General features: G+C 42.7%; 1 protein-coding gene across 2 annotated transcripts in view; it reads right to left on the bottom strand.

Annotated features, from left to right (window-relative positions):
- The window catches only part of AHCYL1 (adenosylhomocysteinase like 1), a 38,643-nt gene extending 19,112 nt beyond the window's left edge, over positions 1-19,531 (bottom strand). Inside the window, exon 1 of one of the 2 annotated variants that reach the window (XM_045478582.1) lies at positions 19,086-19,531. In XM_045478582.1, the coding sequence (XP_045334538.1) occupies positions 19,086-19,205 (120 nt within the window). In that variant the 5' untranslated portion in view covers positions 19,206-19,531. The remainder of the gene's footprint in view (positions 1-19,085) is intronic. The other variant, XM_045478581.1, reaches the window with a different exon arrangement.
- Between the last annotated feature and the right edge of the window lie 1,208 nt (positions 19,532-20,739).

The following is a 20,739-nucleotide window of genomic DNA, read 5'->3' as shown; positions in this document are numbered from 1 at the left end:
TCTCAAGGGAATCAATCTCAGGCCACAGAGTCAAATCCACAGCCACCTTCAGTCACTTCCATTCCCAAGCGCAGAAACCAGTCTTCTGAGACTCAGCAGGTTTTGGCTGCTCCCTGTCCTCCTTCCCTGTCTCAAGTTTCTTAAGTTCTCAGTTTCCCCAGATGGGGCCTGAGCTTCTGGAGGGGGAGGGAATGGCAAGCTGACTAATCACAGCACGTATCTCCCTCCACCACTCCACTCCTCTCTGGGTAACAGGAGGGTAACAGGATATAATGTGAGTGTGTGCATGCACGCACACACACGCACACTGCTAGAATCCAATTCCAGAAGAAATACTCCTTTCAAAAATGGGAATCAAGTTCATCTTTCATCAATGTTGGTGGGAGGAAGGGGTGAGGCAATACCAGGGTTCATAATGCCAAGTCACTTAGCTGGTGAGGAAGGAACATAAAGTTTGAATACCTCTGCAAAGAGCAGTTTTATCCTTATCAGCTACTCTCTACCCCACCTCCCACCCTTCATATGAGACAACATACCTCACTGGCTTTGCTAATTATCTCCTGAGGTGCTCTAATGAAAATAAGTGATCTAGGCCTCCAACTGCCAACTAGAGGTAAAATTAAGAGGTTAAAAAGTGGCAACAAATAGGACAGGGAAGGACTTCCTAATCTTTTGAAAACTGCAATTTACACTAGATACACATCCCGACTATGTTTCAATGCCTATTTAGCTATCTGCCCGTCCAACTGCCTGGCCTGTCCATACTTTCCTCATCCTCAATCTGCTACAAATAGTATATGAAAACATGCTTGTTGTTCTTTTTCTCTTAACATTCAATTATCATCATCTCTAGCATATTTTTATTTTAATTTTTAAAATATTTATTTTTAACATTTATTTTTGAGAGATAGGCAGACACAGAATCCAAAGCAGGCTCAAGGCTCTGAGCTGTCAGCACAGGGCCTGATGCGGGGCTCGAAACCATGGACCATGAGATCATGACCTGAGCCAAAGTCGGACGCTTAACTGACTGAGCCATCCAGGCGCACCAGTGTTTATTTTTGAGACAGACAGCGTGCATGTGTGTGTGTTGGGGGGGGAGGGGGCAGGCAGAGAGAGAGAGGGAGACAGAGAATCTGAAGCAGATTTCATGCTGTCAGCTCAAAGCCCAACCTGGGGCTGGAATCCCCAAACCATGAGTTCATGACCTGAGCCAAAGTCGGATGCTCAACTAACTGAGCCACCCAGGTCCCCCATTTATTTCTGTAGAGGTGACTGAAGAAATCTAGGTTCCTGGAACATACCCATGACTTTAGTGATACACCAAAGTTCCCTTCCAACTCCCTCTGCACCCCCACTGTTTCATTTTCCCAACTTTATTATGATCATTTTCTACATACAAAAACTTAACAAGAGTAGTATAATGAATACCTTTATACCCTCCATCTACACTGAATCTATTTTCCACATTAGGTTTCTTTCTCTGCATATATACACATGTATACATGCACACTTTCAAGTGGTCCTGCCAAAAAAAAAGGTTGCAAATATGAAAATTCACCAATAAATTGTACAGAATGAATTTTCTAAGGATATTCCCCTACAGAACCACAATATCATACTTAAGAATATTAACAATAATCCTGTATCATCCAGTCTGTATTCAAACTCCTCTAATCATCTCAAGAATTTCTTTCAAAAAGATGTAGTATATGCACAATGGAATATTACATGGCCATAAAAAATGAAATGACATTTGCAGCAACCAAAGGCTATAATGCTAAGTGAAGTAAGTCCATCAGAGAAAGACAAATATCATATGATATCCTTGTATGTGGAATTTAAAAAACAAGCAAAGAGAAAAAAGAAACAAAAAACAGACTCCTAAGGACAGAGAACAAACCTAGTGGTTACCAGAATGGAGGTGGTGGGGGATGGGTGAAGCAGATATAGGAGATTAAGAGTAGACTTATCTTGATGAGCATTGAGTAATGTGTAGAATTGTTTAATCACTATATTGTACATCTGAAACTAATGTAACACTGTGTTAATTATACTTGAGTAATTTTTAAAAAAGAGTGTCTTTCATAGTTATAGACCTAAATGCCTCCCCAATTCTTCCAACCCGGGACAGAACCAAGGTTCACTAAATGCATTTGGTTGTTAGGTTCCTTCAGTGCCTGGTTATCTATCTAGAATAGTTCTCCTATGTTTTCCCCCCCCCTGCAATATTGACGTTTCCTGGACAAGTCCAGGCCAGTTGCCTTTTGGAATCTCCCACTTTTCAGATTACTTTTTCCTATAAATTGGAAGTTCAGCTTTGAGGTTTGATTAGAAAGAGATTAAGATTTTCGCAAGAATACTTCATAGATAATGTTGTATACTTTACTTTGCATTGTATTAGGTAGCATATCATGTTAGGTCATTCCATTGTTAGTGACACTAAACTGAACCCTGGGTTAAAGTGAGATCATCAGTCTCTGAAAGGTGTATTTTCTCCTTTGCAAGTAAAGGTTAAATTGTGGGGTGATATCTGTCAGCTTGTGAATATCCTGTTCCCTAGTGACTTTACCATCTGTTCATAATCCTTGCCTGAACCAATTATATTGTGGTGGGGGTGGGGGGATGTTATAGAATCATGTTTTTTTCCCTTACCATTCTTATCACATATATTAGCTGGCATTACTTTTTGTAAGGAGAAACTTTTCTTCTCCGTCTTTCATTTTTTTTCCTTACTTGTCTTTCATATTTGTATTTATTCAATCTGTTACACTCAATAACACAATGAGTACACTGAATGCTCCAATTGTCTCAAACTGGGCCAGTGGGAGTCTCCTTCAAGCTGATTCTTCTGTTTAAGTGCTTCCTTCCTTTCTGGTATAAGAAGATATACCAGGCTCACCTTGTTCTTTCTCTGCTTCAGATCTGGAATCAACGATTTCTCCATTTCTCCAAGCTCTGGTTTCTTTCAGTGGGGAATGGTATTTAGAAAATAATATCTGAGTATAAAATGTGCTAATTGTTAATAGAAGTGTCAGTGCTCCTAAGTTCTTGCAGGGGATAGAGAAATAAATCTTTTTGTTTACTCATGAGTTTATATTGATATTTCCATTTCAAATTTAAGATTTTTTAAACTTTTAATTTTCCTATTTGTATTTCTTTTCTCTTATTATTGTTTTTTTTTTTTTTTTTTTTTTTTTTTTTTTAAGTTTATTTAGTAAGAGAAAGAGGGAAGGAGCAGATAGGGAGAGAGACAGAGAATCCCAGGCAGGCTCTGTGCTGACAGCGCAGAGCCTGATGCAGGATCCCATGAACCAGGAGATCACAACCTGAACCAAAATCAAGAGTCAGACATTCAACCTACTGAGCCACCCAAGCACCCTCTGTCTTAGGTTGACAATGCTGGTCTCTAATAGCAATGACACGCTTACTTGTTTTATTCTAGAATACAAATAAAACAATTTCAAAATTACAAGACTAATGTTACTAACAATATTCTACGTAGTGAAGTGTCAATATTTCACTGAAGTTCCTTTTGTCCTTAGAAAATATCTCACGAAGGATATATAGGTGAAGTATGGTTTTCTGAGTGGTTAATATCAATTTGATATGTAGCTAGATTCATTTGTTTTTGTTTACAAGCAATTTTAAGGTTTCCTTTCTCTTTAATTTTTTGACACATAAGGCACATGTCTCAAAAGTTTTAAAGGTATATTCAGAGAAGTCTCACTGCCATTTCTATCTCCCCGACCTTCTTCCCTCCTCACCATTTTCATTCATTTCTGGTTTATGTTCATTAATACAGGTTAAAAAAAAATAGCAAGTATATACTTATACTTGTATTTTCCCTGTCTTTCTTACTCAAAAAATAGACTGCTAAAATATTCTGCACCTTGTTTTTTTCACTTAGCAATCACTTTGTATTGGTTCAGAGTGTAAAAATCAGTAATTCTTAAGTGCTGGGAAAGACTGAGCCAGGTTACTACTGTTCACCTTACATGTTTGTCATAAAAAGTCATTAGACTTAATTCACAGTCCTCTCTAAAGCCTATCTTGACTTTAAATAAAACTCACAAGAAGTTAAACTGGCAAACCTCACTGCAAGGTATGCTGGGATGTTCTTTAAGATGAAAATTTGCCAACTGCTTACAAATAGGCAAATGTGTATTCTTCAAATTAATTTCTATCAGAGAAAAGTTAACAGTGAAAGCAAGCAATCGATCATTGGACAGGTGTAGAAGATGGAGTTTCTGACATTTTGGAAGGTGGCCACACAGACTGAATAAATGCCATCTGTATAATTTCTTAGCCTGCCAAGAAGAAACAAGATTGGAGACGTATAAAAACAATCTTTCCTTCCTCCCCTCAATTTGGAAGTTTAGCTTAAATGAAGTTGAAAGCCAATTACATCTTAGAAATTCAAACCCTCTACACATATTTGCTTGAGTGAATGGGAAGGCTATATCCACTGAGGGGTGAAAGACATGAAAATCTTTGCCAAATAGTTCATGGCAAAAGAGCTACAAGCAGCTCCAAAAAAGTGGCAGCTGAGTTGACCTAGGTGTGCTTTCTAAACCCTAGGTTAATACCCAACAAAGGTTAATGAGACAGAAACCGTATCAGTTGTTTTTTGTTACCATCTACTGCTTCCCATAAAGTATAGGCTCAAGGGAGGAAAACGCCATCAAAACTCAACACCAAATAAAATAATAATCAGACTTTAAAGACCGAATATTGAATAGTTAAGTATGTAGTAACAGGTATTGTTTCCAAATGTGGGTGGGTCAATGGGATCCTTCAGAATCTGCTCTGTAGACAGATGGAATAGTTTCGATTTCAAAAAACAAGGTAAAAATCACTTTAAAGATCAGCTGTAGGCGGTTTTAGTTTCCACAGCTCTTAAAAACACAAAATAGCAAACATCTAGGAGATTAGAAACATAATTCAAGGACAAGAATCTGACAATCAGTCACATCAAATACAATCACACTGTATTTTCCATTCTAGAAAGGTAATATTTGCCATCCCTTCCTGACTTTCTAATTTGAGATGTATATATTCAATTTTAGATAAAAGTCTCAGCATGAAATCACGACCTTAGATAGTCTGTGAGAAAAAAGGTAGTTGATGGGGCATCTGGGTGTCTCAGTTGGTTAAGTGTCTGACTCTGGGTTTTGGCTCAGGTCATGATCTCACAACTTGTGAGTTGGAGCCCCACTGGAGGCTCTGTGCTGACTGCACAGAACCTGCTTGGGATTCTGTCTCCCTCTCTGCCCCACCGGCAGTCTGTCTCTCTCAAAAGTAAACATTTAAAAAAAAAAAAAAAGAAAGAAAGAAAGAAACAAGGTAGTTGAAAGGAATTGGTGGTTGCAACGTGCCTGGGGCTATTTAACAATAAGAACCACCTATTGCTCCAGGATGAACACAGTGCAATTCCCCAAACTCTCTAGCTCCCCAACCAGAACACAGAAGTGAGTTTTCCTGACCTGTGACTTTCGGAACAGCCATTTTCTAATGAGGAAAAGTGGACAGATGCACAAGGATAAAGATCTCTTCCTTTAGGCTGTATTGCAAACCAAAAGTCAAAATCAAATTTGGTATAGGAAGAGTTATTCTTCAAATGTGATCAATAAGCAACACTGTGAGAACATCACTGATCTAAATATTTTTCAAACCATTCTTGTTTAAATTCTGGCATATAAAGAACAAGTAAAACCACTGCAAGCATTACATCAGGACTTTTACCTAAAGCTGATTATAGATTTGAAATCTACACTTACTGGTATCAAAAAACCAAGGTCCTGAATGCCTAAATTTCTATGACATTCTAGTTTTGCACTCTGCTTCAACATCAGTGGCCCACAGATATGATTTCTTTACAGAAGATTTGTATTTTCAGAACATGTTGGAATCTTTCAAGTGAGAGATCTACTCTTCACAGATGAAAAAACAGAACAGGGGTTGGGGTTAAGTGACTTGCTGAAGGCAAATGTGTTAACAAATTGAGATTTAGAAAAAGCAAAAAAAAAAAAAAAAAAAATCCCCACAAGCCCAGAACCTTTATATTATCCTTCCTCCAGAATAGGCTGGGGGAAACAGCAGCTCTCCCCTTTATTTTCAAGAGGTCAGTTAAAGGATAGTCCACTATTGCACTGAAGCTTTCTGAGCTTCCATATGAAGACTTGTGAGCTCTAGGGAAGCAAGAGAATTCTCTCCATTCCAAAATCTACATTGATTTTGGGAAAAGTGAAATGATGCAGAGAAATGTAGTATTTCAAAGCTGCCAATGAATTGCTTTAAGAGGTGCTGCTCCTTGGACGTGGAAAGGGTGAGGAGAGAGTAAGAGCCCAAACGTGGAGGCAAAAAGCTCCGGTCTAGCATACACTTCCACCATCTTCTGAGGATGGAATGGGGAGGAGGAGAACGTACAGGCAATCTAATCCAGACCACTAGGATGAAGGAAATGACCCCAGAACTTCCTACTGTAGGCATCAAAAGCAACTTAGAAATTCCACCTGTTATTTATTTATTCAACAGGTTTTCAATCTGGTATGATTAAAACTGATCAATGATTTGGTTTTTTTCATCATCTGGGAAACCTATTATTATTATTTTTTTTTTTAACATTTATTTATTTTTGAGAGACAGAGAGAGCGGGGAGGGGCAGAAAGAGAGGGAGACACAGAATCTGAAGCAGGCTCCAGGCTCTGATCTGTTAGCACAGAGCTAACATGGGGCTCCAACCCACGAACCGTGAAATCATGATCTGAGCCGAAGTCTGATGCTTAACCAACTGAGCCACCCAGGTGCCCTGAAACCTGCTATTTTCATTTAAAATGACCATATTTTAAACCATACAACAAAGAATATATTTTAAATGTGCTTTTTAAGGTAACTTATTTATGTTGTACACAACGGTAATGGGGGAACTTTTCTTTCACACAACAGTACAATCTATATAACTAACTGTATAGCTTTGTATGGTGAATAGAACCTTAAAACAGACCTAAACAGTCCCAGGAAGTGAGGCCTGAAATTCCTTTGATCACTCAAAGGGCTTCTTTAAAAATAGAAAGTAAACATAATTGGTGGTATGATTATATTCCCCCTAGATTAGGGAGTTTTGGGTTTAATGCATCACTGAGCAAACAATGAGATGTCCTTATATTAATAGCAGGTTAGAAACTTTAATAGCAGAACAGTTTTTCCATATGCTGGACAACTGGAGCAGTTACAACTGGATCATCTAGAGCCTCCAGGCTCCTTTGGGGAGGACTATGGGCTCTGAGTGTATAGAAGTTTGGCCTGGGTGGCTCATTTGGTTAAGCATCCAACTCTTGATTTCACCTCAGATTATGATCTCACATTCCTGAGACTGATCCCCATGTTGGGCTCTGCACTGAGTGTGGAGCCTGCTTAAAATTCTCTCTCCTTCTCTCTCCCTCTGTCCCTCTCCTCAGCTCACATTCTCTCTCTAAAAAAAAAAAAAAAAAAAAAAAAAGTTTGGCCTGGAAGACCTTGAATACAGCATAATTTCAGCATCCCTCAGTGTGGGTCTGGAAAGTTCCCCTTAGACATCAGGCAGAGTGACAAGAATTCCCCGTAAAGACCACCCTTAAAGAGGTCTTGATCTGTAGTTACACTAAAGGTCAGATTTTAGGGAGGTAAAGGCAGAATTGGCACAGGACTCAGTGTGTTCATTGTGCTCCAATCTCTATTATCTGGCCGGGTTATTTCTATGTAATTCTTTCTCCCAGTGTCCCAAACAAAATTTCACTCATGTTTCTGCAGTACATGTTGTACTATACATTATACTAACCCTGAAGCACAGTTTAGCCATTCGCTCAAGTCAAACACCAACTTTTCCAAGGATAGAGACATATTAATATTGGTACACATGAAGCAAAGCCTTATCTGCCCTCTCCTTTTATCTTGAGTTCTGTTTGATAATAAAACAATAGTGACAGACCTTTTAGAACTAAAATGTAATCTTTTTTTTTTTCTTTCTTGGTCTGGGTCTCAAATCCACTCTCTTTGGTTTCAGGCTATCTGGCTTACCAGCTCAGTCAATTGTCTTTCTGAGTTCTGCCCTCTTTTTTTTTCCTATCATCTTTCTCCAGTCTTTACTCCTTGGGTATTTCCTCAGCCCCTCATTTATCAACTCCTTCTGTGATGTTGTGTTTTGAAGCCAGGATTTCACTATAATGCCCTCTCATGATCTTTATAATTTTACTGTCACTCTTAGTCTAGGAATTGATAGTATAAATCACGTTAAGGAAATTCTCATATTCTGACCTGATTTTTAACCTATTGAGTCCAACAAGCTCAGCCAACCAGAAACTAGGGGTGGGAATGGGAACAGAGAGTCAAAATCATTCTTAACATTCAAAGAGAGCACAGACTAAGAAATGTGACTGGTGTAGTGGAGGCCTAGCAATTCTTATTCTTTTTTTGAGATGCTCTCAAGTTCTTTGCAAAGGACCTTGGCTGTACAGATGAAGAAACTACAACCCAATGTGGCTAGGAGATAATAGTCCCAAATACACAACTCATGGCCTGGCTTTACCCCAATCACCACATTCTCAATTCTGGACAAGGATTCTAGGTTTTTAGCCTGGGTTCACGGACGGGCCTCAGGCTGCCAACTCTCCTTATATGCAAATTGGTGTGTGTGTGTGTGTGTGTGTGTGTGTGTGTCTGTGTGTTTCAGGAACATGAACACAACTCTGATAGGGCTCCAAACTCCAAATGACTAAGAACCACTGTACAAGACTTATATGACCCAAATAATAACCTCACAAGAATGTAAACTCCACAGGATATGGATCTTTGTCTTGTTCACTGATTAATCCTAAGTGCCCAGTACAGGTCCCGGGAGACAGTAGTAGGTGCTTAACCCTGAGCTAATAGAGCTACATAATTTCTGGTCATAGCTTACTCTGAATACTTTGGAAAAGAAGAGTAACCATAGGCTATTTTCAGGACCTCTCACATGGGGCACAAGATTTTTTCTTATGGCCAAAGTCGTCCGAGATAGATGGTAGCTACATTACCATTCCAATATCAGATATCATAACAATTTTGGCCAGCCTTGTTAGATAACCTAAGTGGTTCTAAATATGGGATCTTTTAGGCTTCAGCAGTTTCGAAAAGCACATACTATCCTATTCTCCACTTGCCCTTTACCATCAACCCTTCCCCATTCTGACTAAGTAGGTCTAGGTTAGGGCCCTGAAATGAATGTTTTAAAAAAGTTCCCTAGGTGACTGATTCCTTCCATTCTTTCTATTCCATGAGAAGTACTCATCTGAGACAATCTAAGCAGGATCTGAAAAAGTAAACACAAGCACACGGAGTTTACCAGGCTCTTGATAAAGCAACTGAAGGCACACAGGGAACAAATGGGTTAGACACATCGTGTTCAGAGAGAAAACAAATAAGGCAAAGAAAGTAGAAAATCTGCCTTTGTAATACCAACTCCATCTGTCAGGTACAGCCAATCCATCAAATGGATCCACAGGGTTTAGGAGCACATGACAAAGAGCTCGTCTCAGGAAAAGAGACTATATTTTTACAATGGCTTGGTCCAAAATCAGTAAAAATTGGCAAGGTGCTCTCATTCCAAACATGCCCAGCGTTCAGCTAATCCTCTCCCTGTGGAGTCAGAAAAGAATGTGCAGAATTCTGAACCCTCTATTTCTCAAATAGGAGGGGTTCCTTCTTCTGAATGCAAGGGTTGAAACTAATCCCATCAACTCTCCACTCCGAATTACAAACTGGGTAGAGGAATGAGATGCCTCCCTACACGGGTGCTCTCCTTCTAACCTTTATGATCTGTAAATATCCTATACCCCATCTCACAGAAGCCATGCCTTTGCTGACCTCAATTCATTCTCAACTGGCAAATAAGAACAGAAACCACCCCCAGAGTAATGTTTCCCTCTGGGAAATCCTGGGGAAGGGTGCAGTAGGGTCAGTGCCTCCAGCATGCATTTTCCCTGGACTTACAATACAGCTTATTACATTTGGAACATCATGTTCTCAACCAGCTTGGTCTCTTTTCTGTTACAAACCTGAAGTAAACAGATTCTACAGCAGCTACAAGTCTGTTACCAAGGCCACTGTATTGATCAGTGTAATTAACATTCACAATTCATCTAGTCCAGCATGACAAGCCAGCTGGGCTACTCTCCGTAAGAACTCAACATTGGGAATCTTCCTGTCTTGCTTGCTAAGGAGTCTGGTGCTCCCGAAGCTGGGCACTAAAAACTTAAGTACTGAATTAGAAGCAGGATACTACCTGGCTACCCACAGGAAACTGAATTAGTTACCAGAATAACTGAACACATCTGCCATCTCTACAAAGCACCTACTTCTACTTCCAAAACTACAAAATTCTGAAGGTCTCCCTTTCCCCTGAATTCTGCTTATATCACATACTTAGGGAAACAAAACACAAAATCCTCAATGCCAACTAGGGCCTGATTCCTGGTTAGGACAAGCATTGGCCCAGTTCCCAGAAGCCTGTAACTCTAAAGGAGGTGAATTTCAAAGACAAGGGCATATATAGTTTTTGAACATGGAGCTTAGCTTTTGGTTCAGAAGGGGCAGCTAGGGTTGCAGAATGAGAAGAATCAGAAGTTTGCCCATCATTGCTGGGCAGCACTGTTGTTTATTACTTTCAGGACTCCAACAGCAATTCCAAAATGAAACTGTTCGACTCACTGCTGGCCCTCAAATCTCAAACACCCTAAAGGTGAGCCTCTGTTCCTTAAATCAAGAGCATGTGTAAACCAGAACACCACTTTCAACTTAGGGTAGTGTCCCTACTGCTAAGGGTTTAAAACCGGGTAGGACAGCAAATTGCCTTCCCATTACAAGTAAGAATATCCCTAGGCTTCTAACCTACTGCCTTGTGATTCTCAAGCAACTGGGCCAAGAAGCTAGAGGCCTTGTATCTCAACAGTCTCCTCCCTTAGTTCCTGATTCTAGCATTATAAAGGGATCTACTAAGCTGTTGGAAATTCTTATCAACGTCTCACCTGCAGTTCTCTGTATTCCCATTATCACCCATGTGAGAGGGATCTAAGTTAGAAAAACAACCCTTGCCAACTGAAGGGGATGGTGAGCCAAAGCCACGAAGTGAGTCCAACTCACCTTCTCCTAGAGAAATCATCTCACGATATTTTACTCACTAAACAACTGGCAGTACTTATACGCCAAGCACATGGTCCTTGCCCTCAATGTTTGGTCTAGAGAAATCAAATGAAAAGTATAATTCAGATATCAAGCCAGTTCTGAAAATAGTTTTGAGAAGTACTACACTGAAGTCAAGCCTGTTTTTGAGACATACAGGGGAGCCAGTTATTTTATTTAGTTTTGATAGTGCAGCATGTGAGTTCCCTACTCTGAACACTTCAGCTCTGAAGCTTTACAGGCACTCACAGCTCATATGAAGGGCAGTGGGTATGAGGTAGTACAAGAATCCCCAAAAGTTGCTGACATGCTGGTTTCAGTATGCCTAAGTTCTTGAGTTGAACCCTCAAGGCATTGATAATGAGGCTCTTGGGAAGCCAAGGAGCATCCCAAAGAGGCGGATGACAAAGAACACCAACAACCTCAGTTTCGTTCCAAGGACAAACTGCAAGCTGGAAACAATTGGCAGTTTCTGGATCTGTAAAGGAAAGAGATACTATGGCTTAGAGACCTCCTCCTCTAAATCAGGGTTTTTAACCCAGGATCCATGGATGAGTTTCAGGGAGTACCACAAGCCCTCTGAAAAGTATAACAAGTTTTTGTGCCCCTGAATTTTCCTAAAGAACTATAATTTTCATAAGATTCTTAAAGGGATCTGTGACTCAAAAGATTAAGAACCATTGTTCCAGAGTCTCTAATCCAGTGAATATCTCAGGAGCATCCCTCAAACAGGCAAAATAGAAACCTATTTCAGTTCTCTATCTTCTACAGACTTGTCTACTTACTGACCTCTCTTCTAAAATTAGAAACAGAGATGAGAGTGTGTACTTTAAAAATTCAAGGCAAAGAGCTCTTTTCTACATCTCCAAAATAAAGCTAACCATCATGAGAGCCCAAATGAATCTTCCTTAAGACCTATGAGGAAGAGGACAGGGTGGAGGTGGTCCAAAAGGGCTGAGCAGAACCACTGTCCACTACTTACTTTCCTGATAAGTCCCTTTTTTAAAATTTCAGGATCCTATGATCATAATGAAAACAAGTCACAGCCCAAAAGCCTGGACTCGAGGTCAAGCCAGTCCTGGGAGAAGGGAATAAAGTAATTCCCCTTATGATCATGGAAACCTGTGTCCCAAAAGTTCATCTTAATTGATAAGTACTGTAAGAGCTGAAAACACTTATTAAAAACAGAACTTCCAAAATCCTGACATTACTCAAAACACGGTAATATGGACAGCTTCATTCAGGAGGCCAAAATGAAACATGGTTACAGTCCTCTCCTCCAGGCCTTTCGCCCCTTCACTCTGTCACTCACCAATCCACCATCTGGCTCACAGAGCCGCGCACCAGTGCAGATCAGCACATTAGCATTCTCCTTGGCACCCTGAGCGCATAGCATGTTCAGGGGGATTCCACGGATGGCACCGTGCACACACTCTTCAGGAAAGAAGAGAAAAATATATAAACAGGGCTCGCAGTTCTTCAGATTGTAAAGAACTAGGCCTGAGGCAGGGCCAAGACCAACGCATGCAGCAGTGAGCAGTCCCAAGCCCCTCCCGTTTAAGCCTCACTCTAGCATACAACTGCGCACAGGGTGTCCATTTTAGAAGTGAACTGGTTTGGGCTGGTAAAGAACATTTTAAGCCCATTAAGCCCTACAGGCTAAGTACAGAGGCATATCAGCTGAGGCACTGGGACTTCTGTGGCAAGAAAGCAGGAGCATGCAGGGCCAGTCCTAGATTTGTGTTTCTTCAAAGTCTTTTCCTCATCTCCACTACGGTATTCCATATACTACCTTTTACCCGTAGCTCATTATATTTTTTCTCTTTGTGGCCAGTTTGGGTAGTAAATGATTAAGCCCCATTGTATATTGCTAAGTAGTACCAGCCATTATACACGTTGTGAGATTAAGGCACCGGACTGAAGCCTTTAGAAAAACTGAACAGAGATAGGAAAAAAATGAAACCAGTCTGAGTGTCAACAAAGGCATGAGGGTTCCACCCTAGTTCTGTAATTGCCTTGGAGCAAAGGCCACACACTTCTGCCGGAGAAAATCAGTTAAATGTAATTAGGAGCAGGCTGTTTAGGGCAAAGAGAAACAGTACCTGGGGGAAGGAGGTGGAATACACTGGGGAGTGATCTGAAGATGACCACATAAAAAGATAGGCATACCTCAAAAGAGTCTTTGGAATTGTTTCATGTAATTCAAGGATTCTAGTTTGGGAAGACTCCCAGATAATTACAGTTTGAGGATATAAACTCGTGGACTCAGCTGGCCCACTGTCTGATAGGTGCCCACCTTCTACAGGTACATCGTGTGATGTGGGGGGGTGGGTAAGGGAGGGGTGGTGGTCAGGCAGAGCACATCCATCCCATTTCCAGTACGAACTCGAAGTTCTCCCATTGTCTACGTCCTTCTTGGAAATCAAATATTTTAGTGTTCAGCAGGTTTAAGCTCTACATTTTTCTCAGGGAAAATTTCTTTCCTGGTGAGAAGCCATTCCAATAGAAACATCTTTGTTTTGGCTCCTTAAGACTATTTCAAAATTCCAAATAAACCAGGGTACTTTTCAGAGTTTATGGAGGTAGTCACTGAACAGCATGTTGGGATAATACATAAACTGGAACTGCAAGAAGCAAACCAGAAATATGGTCACTCTAGTTATAAAGGAACAAAAACACTAAGTAAATTTAGTAAATTTACTAAATGCTAATCCCCTCAACAATCTTGTAGTACTATCATTACTTCTCATTTTACAGACAAGAAAACGGAGGCTCAGATGGGTTAAGTCACTTGTCCAAAAATCACAGTTATCAGATGAGAGGAACTGAAGGTAAACCTGACTCCAAAAATCAAGTGCCTAATGTACACGGTACTACTCAGTTAGCCAAGCAACAGCGGGGATAGCTAGTGAAATACCTGAACGGGTCAAAGGGAAATACAGAATCGGAAGAGAAAAGGTGAACACACCTCAAAGTGAAGTTTAAACTACTTATCATATGCAAGATACTGACACTATTGACAAGGGTCGGAAGGAAAATTTGTGGTAAGAATCAGTCTTTAACTTTGGGTTCTTAGATTTCAGGTTGGAAAAAACTCTGGCCTATGCAAATGTATTGTTCCTCATACCTGATGAGGATGCTTCTGACCTACCACAACATGACGTGTTCTGAATTCTTCTACGCAGCATAATGAGGGTAGCCTTTCTTTATAAAATTTTAATATTCAAATTCCCAAACTTGAGAAACTGGTAAGTATACATGATTCTCCTTTACTGGCCAGTTCCTTTAATTAACAGTCCCAAGAGAGCATTAAAGTACTTGTTTACAGATCATAATTACTTGAGGTGGAAGAATAAATTTATCAAGAGTCATAGGCAACTAGAAATCTACATGATTCTATATCAAAATATCCTTTATGAATAACCTTACAAGAATACATTGGGCAACATACACTGGATCCAAATAATATCCTCCTGATAAGACACACAATTGTAATCTTGCCAGCAAGGGATCTAGACAATGAACAAATTTCTCTCTGTTACAACATAAAAGTGCAAAAGAACTAGAACAAAGTAATATGGCAACTAGTGTCTAATTAAACAAATAAGAAAAAGAGAGATAATCAGTAATTGTGGAGAAATCCAAACTAGAACTTCTTATATACATCCCTGACTCCTGTTTGAAGACCGCCACTAAAACAGCTGTTCTAAAGAGAACTGAGAGATACTTAAAAAAAAATTTTTTTTTAATGTTTATTTATTTTTGAGAGAAAGAGAGAGAGAGACACACAGAGTATGAGCAGGGGAGGGGCAGAGAGAGAGGGAGACACAGCATCCGAAGCGGACTCCAGGCTCCGAGCTGTCAGCGCAGAGCCCGGTGCGGGGCTCCGACCCGCAAACTGTGAGATCATGACCTGAGCCAAAGTCAGACGCTTAACGGACTGAGCTACCCAGTCCGAGAACTGAGAGATGCTAACGACGTAGAAAAGATAAGAAACATCCACCTATCAAACCTCAGTGAATCTAAGAAGTATCGGTGCAAATTCTATAAAACTGCACCAAGAATTAGTCATAACATAATCCTTCCTGATGAGAAGAGGGGCATCCTGCTGCATTCCACCCAACACATGAACAGCTAAGCAGTACTCACTAAAGCTCTACTCGGTGTGCTTTCCTAAGTCTTAGCCCACCCTTTTGATGAACTGGTGCTATACACGCCTGATTCAAATAAAGAATATCCTACGAGCAAAAGTAGCTGTTTTGTCTCTCTTTTCCTCTACTGTGCTGGCGGTAAAAGTCTGTCTGCATAGATCTTAGGTACAACACCTAAGTACCACTCTGGAGAGACCCCCGGTCCCGCGCGCCCCCCCCCCCAGTAATAAATATTCAGAAGTGCAGAGAACAGCAAATGCTCTGATAAGGCCTTCCAGAGAAACTTATCTATCTTACAAAGTTTCATCAACAAGCTGGAGATCTGAGTTCACTCTAAGAAAAAAAAAAAAAAGTCAACTTGACACAATGTTAATTTCCAAAGGTCCAAGGACAGCCATCACCCCTGCAACACAAAGTAGCAGAAAGAGGGAAAAATACCCAGTGACTATGGGGAACTAGCTGACTTACCTGGGTGGACTGATAACCACCAACATTAAAGAAGAATCCTCTTTAGCTGTGGTACAATGTACACTACCCTTACAACTCAGGGACCCCTTTTATCACCCAAATATTCCTGGCAGTACAATCTGAAATCAACAGTAACAGTTGTGAACAAGCCTTACTATAGCTGTTAATACCATCCCATGAAAGTTTCCTTTAGAACTTTATGTGTCAGCAAAAGCTGTCTTCCCAAGAAAATGGTATGTATTATTTCCCATGTCTGCTAGCATGATTCCCTCTATCCTCTGGCTCCTAGGAAGCTTGGAGTTGCCTGTGATCATCAGGTTCATCAACGGTCTTAGCCCTCAGGGTTAAAGGTATTTTTTTTTTCCTTTGTATAGTTTTGATTTTCTATCTAAATTGTGTATGTCTTGCATTATAAGTCATCTCAAATGCTCACTAAAAACAGGCAGCATAAGAATACTAATAGACTTCCTTAAAACCACTTTTGCTATCTTAGCTCCTAACATGCACCTATCTCCACCTGTTCCAAATAAAAAGCACTTATTGGTAGATGAGGAAACTGAGGCACAGAAGCTCACTTACTTAAGGTGGTAGCCACTTAGTTGACTTTTTGACACCCAGATCAAGCCTTGAATCAAACCAACAAGTCCTATTAACTTCACAGTACTGTGCTAGACCTTAGGGCACACAAAACTAAGTTACGATTACAGTTGAAGAATTTCAATTTATCTATGCTTTGAATTGACGGACAATTTGTCCCCAAAGTGAACAAACTTTCACCAGTTACACTGGAATCTGATCTGAGGACCATCAAGGTCACCCTAACGTAACCTGTAGCCTGACTAGCACCTCACTTCCTGAGGGGCCTCAGGGCTTGGAATGACCTAAGGATTACTTGGTCTAGAGCCACGCTGGAGTCCTCACAGGCTAAGGACGGCACCTTTTGAAGAGGCCTTTTTCTTGTACCATTCAGTACACGGCTGAGCTACATTCTTCCCCCTCTCTTCTCATGCTTTCTCACATTATCAATACATGGCAGAGGTACAAAAGTGACTTAAGTCATAACGTCCAATTCAGTAGTTGTGAAAAAACATCACCTGGGACTTGCTGTGTGACCTTGACTAGTCCTCAACCAACTCATTAACTAAATAAATGCCTTCTATTATCACTAGGGAAAGGGTAATTAGTCATCATAAATCACTTTAATACAAAGTGCTGTGTAAATGCTAAACAATAAAGCTCAGAAAGAGCAAGATTAATAAGAAACATGGGGTACATTTACTAGCAAATGGAAACTTCTAACAGGGTCTTCCCACATTCCTGGCAGAGACTGCTTCTTTCAGCTAACGGAATATGAGTCTTTAAAATCATTAGCATTTGTCCTGACTAGAATATACATTTAACAGTATTTCTCCTGGGAAGCAAAGAGGAAAAGGGATATTTATTCCTGGTAGGCGGTCATACAGACATCTCAATTGCTAGTTGGCAGGTGGGCAATTAATACTTGAGTACCTACTATGTGCTAGGTACAGAGCTGGGTACAGTAGGTACAATGGTGAACAAGAGTCCCTCCCTGCCTTTATGGAGTTTACAACCCACAAAACAAACTTTGTCTTATTAATAGTGGCACTCGCAAGGATACCGGCTTACTAAAATTAAGGCAAGAAAGAATAAAAACGCTTAATCTCTGAAGCAATTAGACCAAAGAGGATAGGCTAATGGGGAGAGGAAGAGTTCAGGGAATTAGGGTACGAGGGCTTTCCCCTAACCCATCATAGGTACTACCCTCAAGCATTCTTAGAAAAGCTGTGACTGTCTCCTCAAATAGTGCAGATTAGAGTTACTGCCCCCAACAAAGCAGTCAGCTGAAGTGACAGCACGAAAAGTAAGGTTAATCAGACTTCACAGAATCAAAGGACCTTCTACCACCTTTTTAAGGCATCTATTGGTAAGTTTCTGAATTTTACGGGAAAACAGACCCACATGGCACACAACGGCGAACTGTCTTTTCAATCCTGCATTTGCCTCTTGGAGTGGTAGATTGATCTCCTTTAAAAACAAAGTCATCTTGCCCACTATGACAACTTGACTAATCCAGGTGTAGGAGCCTCAAGGACTCTTATCTAGTCCTGCAAACCCTGCTGTATTCAGCTTACACAAGCACTGCACCCCGTCAAACGCTGCAGGCCCGGACAGCCTTGAAATACCGTCTTTAAAGGAGGGCAATATGTATCCAGCTTCTCACTGGTTTCAAGAAAGGTCACCTCTCTGCAAAGGTTCTCCGGTCTGTTAACTGGGTGCCAGGTATGTGGAAAGTCAAGATGTGGGTGGCAGCAAACGCTCACAAGGCACTCGGGATCCCAATTCCACCGTTCGGAGAGCTAGTGAGACTAAAATCTCCAAAGCCTGCTATTTAATCTTTCAGGACAAGAGAATTAGAAGGGTGTCCTCTGAGCTCAACCCCGCAGCACAATAGACTAAACTTGTTCTGCCTTAGTTGAGTGCAGAACAGAATGAGCAATCCTTCCTTACCACCCACCCCTCCAACCCACCCAAGCTCCCTTCCCAAGGGATGCCTAAGTGATCTATTCACATGACTACCATCAACCTGTATCCATGGCAGTGTCTGCTGTCACCAACCCCCAAACGTTAGTATCTTACATACGTCCAAGCAACCGGATGACCACAGAAGGTGAAAACCACAGTGTCCTTTCCAATCTCACACTGCCCTCGCTGCTTTCACCTGCATAAACGAGCTAGCCCCACGTATTTCTTCCTCTTGCCTCCGAGCTAGCACGCAGTTGTCGGATAAACCAGCCGCTGCTCCCAAAGATGTGCCCAAGGCGGCTCTGCCAGATTTATCCACTCACCTGAGGGGAGAGGTTCCGTTCAGCCCCAGCCCCTGGGGCTGGTCACAGGGGTCGTGAGTTGGCTCACCCCAATCCCGGCCCCCACGCCCGTCTTCGAAAGGCCCTGCCTGCATCCCGGAAAAGTCAGCCTCAAATTTAAGGCCCGGCCCTGGCGGATTTCAGAAAGATCCCGGAGGACTAGGGCCGAGGGACAAAGGAAAGTGAGGTCAGGGGCGGCCTTTCCAGCTCGGGATAGGCCTGGGGCCACTCACTCACCACCCTTCACACCGCCTCAGTCGTCCCGGACCTCCTCAAACCTGGCCCCTGAAGTCCCGAACTCGCTGGATCCCGGGCCCCGGGCAAGCTCGCGCCCCTTCCGCGAGGCCCCAGCCCAGGCCCCCACCGCCACCCAGAACCCCCGCACCTTCTTGGGCGCCTTGGTGACGGTGGCCATGAAGGAGTACTTCTCAGCGTCCTCAATCTCCTTGGCCTGCTTCAGCTCCTCCCCGACCCCGGGCAGCGGCATCGCGTCAGGCATCGACATCCCCCGGCCGGCCCGGCCCGCGGCCGACCCGCCGCCCCCGCCTCTTTCCCTCACGGGCGCCCGCCCGCCCGCCCGCGCGGCGCCCTCCAACACGCGTTCGCCCACCCTCCCGCCCGGGCCGCGCGGAGCTGCGTCCGGTGCTAAAGTGCTGTGGCCAGCGCCTCGTCCGCTCGGCAGTCTATACCAGCCGGACAGCAACGGCAGCGACAGGAGCACCAGGAGCAGCAGCGCCGAGCTCCGACCGGCCCGCGCCGCCACCTCCGCCGCACGCAAACACGCACGCAAAGTAAGGGTAGAGGGTGGTGACGCCACGTCAAGTACTGGCAGCTCCGAGTTGGGGAGAGAAGAGGCGGGGAAAAACGGCGTCCTGTCATGACGTCACCACGCTGGACCCGGCCGCAGAAGCCACGCCTTCTTCTTTCTGCCTTGCCGAAGTTCCCAGAGGGAGTCAGACCCTTTCCGCCGCCAGGTGGCGACATCACTCCTGTAAGACGCGCGTGGTTTCCGCAAGAATGCCTCGGACCTGGGAGGGAGTCTCTGGGCTGTGGGGTTCCCCCCAAGGCCTCACTCAGGAAGGTGTAAGGGGGATGTTTGGAAGCAAAGCCCAGAGCCCCACACGACACGTCCTACAGCCAGTACTAGGAAATATGCGGGGCCCGAGACAGCCCACCCACGGCCCCAGGCCCTTTGGACCAGCAGCCCCTTCCCCTGCTGCTCACCGCCTCCCCGCACAGACTCAGAGAGCAGTGTGGTTTCCGCACAACCTTTTGTGACCTCTTCCACCACCGTCTCCGTTGGGTCTTGCCTGTTTACAAGACCTTCAGGTCGCGGAGCTGATGTTATCCGGCCCCTGGGATAGGGGTAAGGGAGCCGAGAGAAGGAGGGGGGATTTGGGGGTGGGACAGATAAGTCCCTGGCTTGAATGGTTTTCCTGCTCATCCCTAGAAGCATTAGATTTTGCCAGTTTCCAGTGGCACCCAGGGCATTCGCACGCTGTTACTGGTCCCTACCATGTGCTCTGTGCTAAGGCCCTGGATGGAAAAGGTGTGCGCCATACATTTTATGTTTTGCAAGTCTTATTAGACCAGCTGGAGAGGCAAAGCCTGTTTGTAACCTAATGTCAGCTGAGGTAGCATGTCTTTTGAGAGTGAAATGACACTGGCTAAAGGCCCGCCCGTGTCCTGTGGAAAGTCCAGTGCCCTCCCCAGGATTTCTGTGAATTAGTAAGGGGACTTAGATTTTCATGGTTACCTCTGGCTCTAGTTTTCTGCCTCATCTGAAGTGTTACTCACTATTCTGGTGTTGTGACTGTTTCTTCAGTTCCTGCTGTCAATTCAAATACGGAACACGGCCCCTTCTCCTTTCAACCCCCACCCCTATTCCAAAACAACTGCAAAAATAATGCTGTAACATGTAGCAGAACTTTTAATGAAGGTTTGTGGGCCACAGGGGAGAGATTACATCACCTAGCAAACAATTTAAAATCACATTTCTGAAATGTTCTGTAAAGTTATTTTGGCGATCTCGTCACCTG

The sequence above is a fragment of the Leopardus geoffroyi genome, chromosome C1 (genome assembly GCF_018350155.1).
Source record: "Leopardus geoffroyi isolate Oge1 chromosome C1, O.geoffroyi_Oge1_pat1.0, whole genome shotgun sequence".
NCBI classification, from domain to species: Eukaryota; Metazoa; Chordata; class Mammalia; order Carnivora; family Felidae; genus Leopardus; species Leopardus geoffroyi.
Note: the sequence above shows the minus strand (reverse complement) of the source record. Positions and strands in the feature narration are given on the sequence as shown.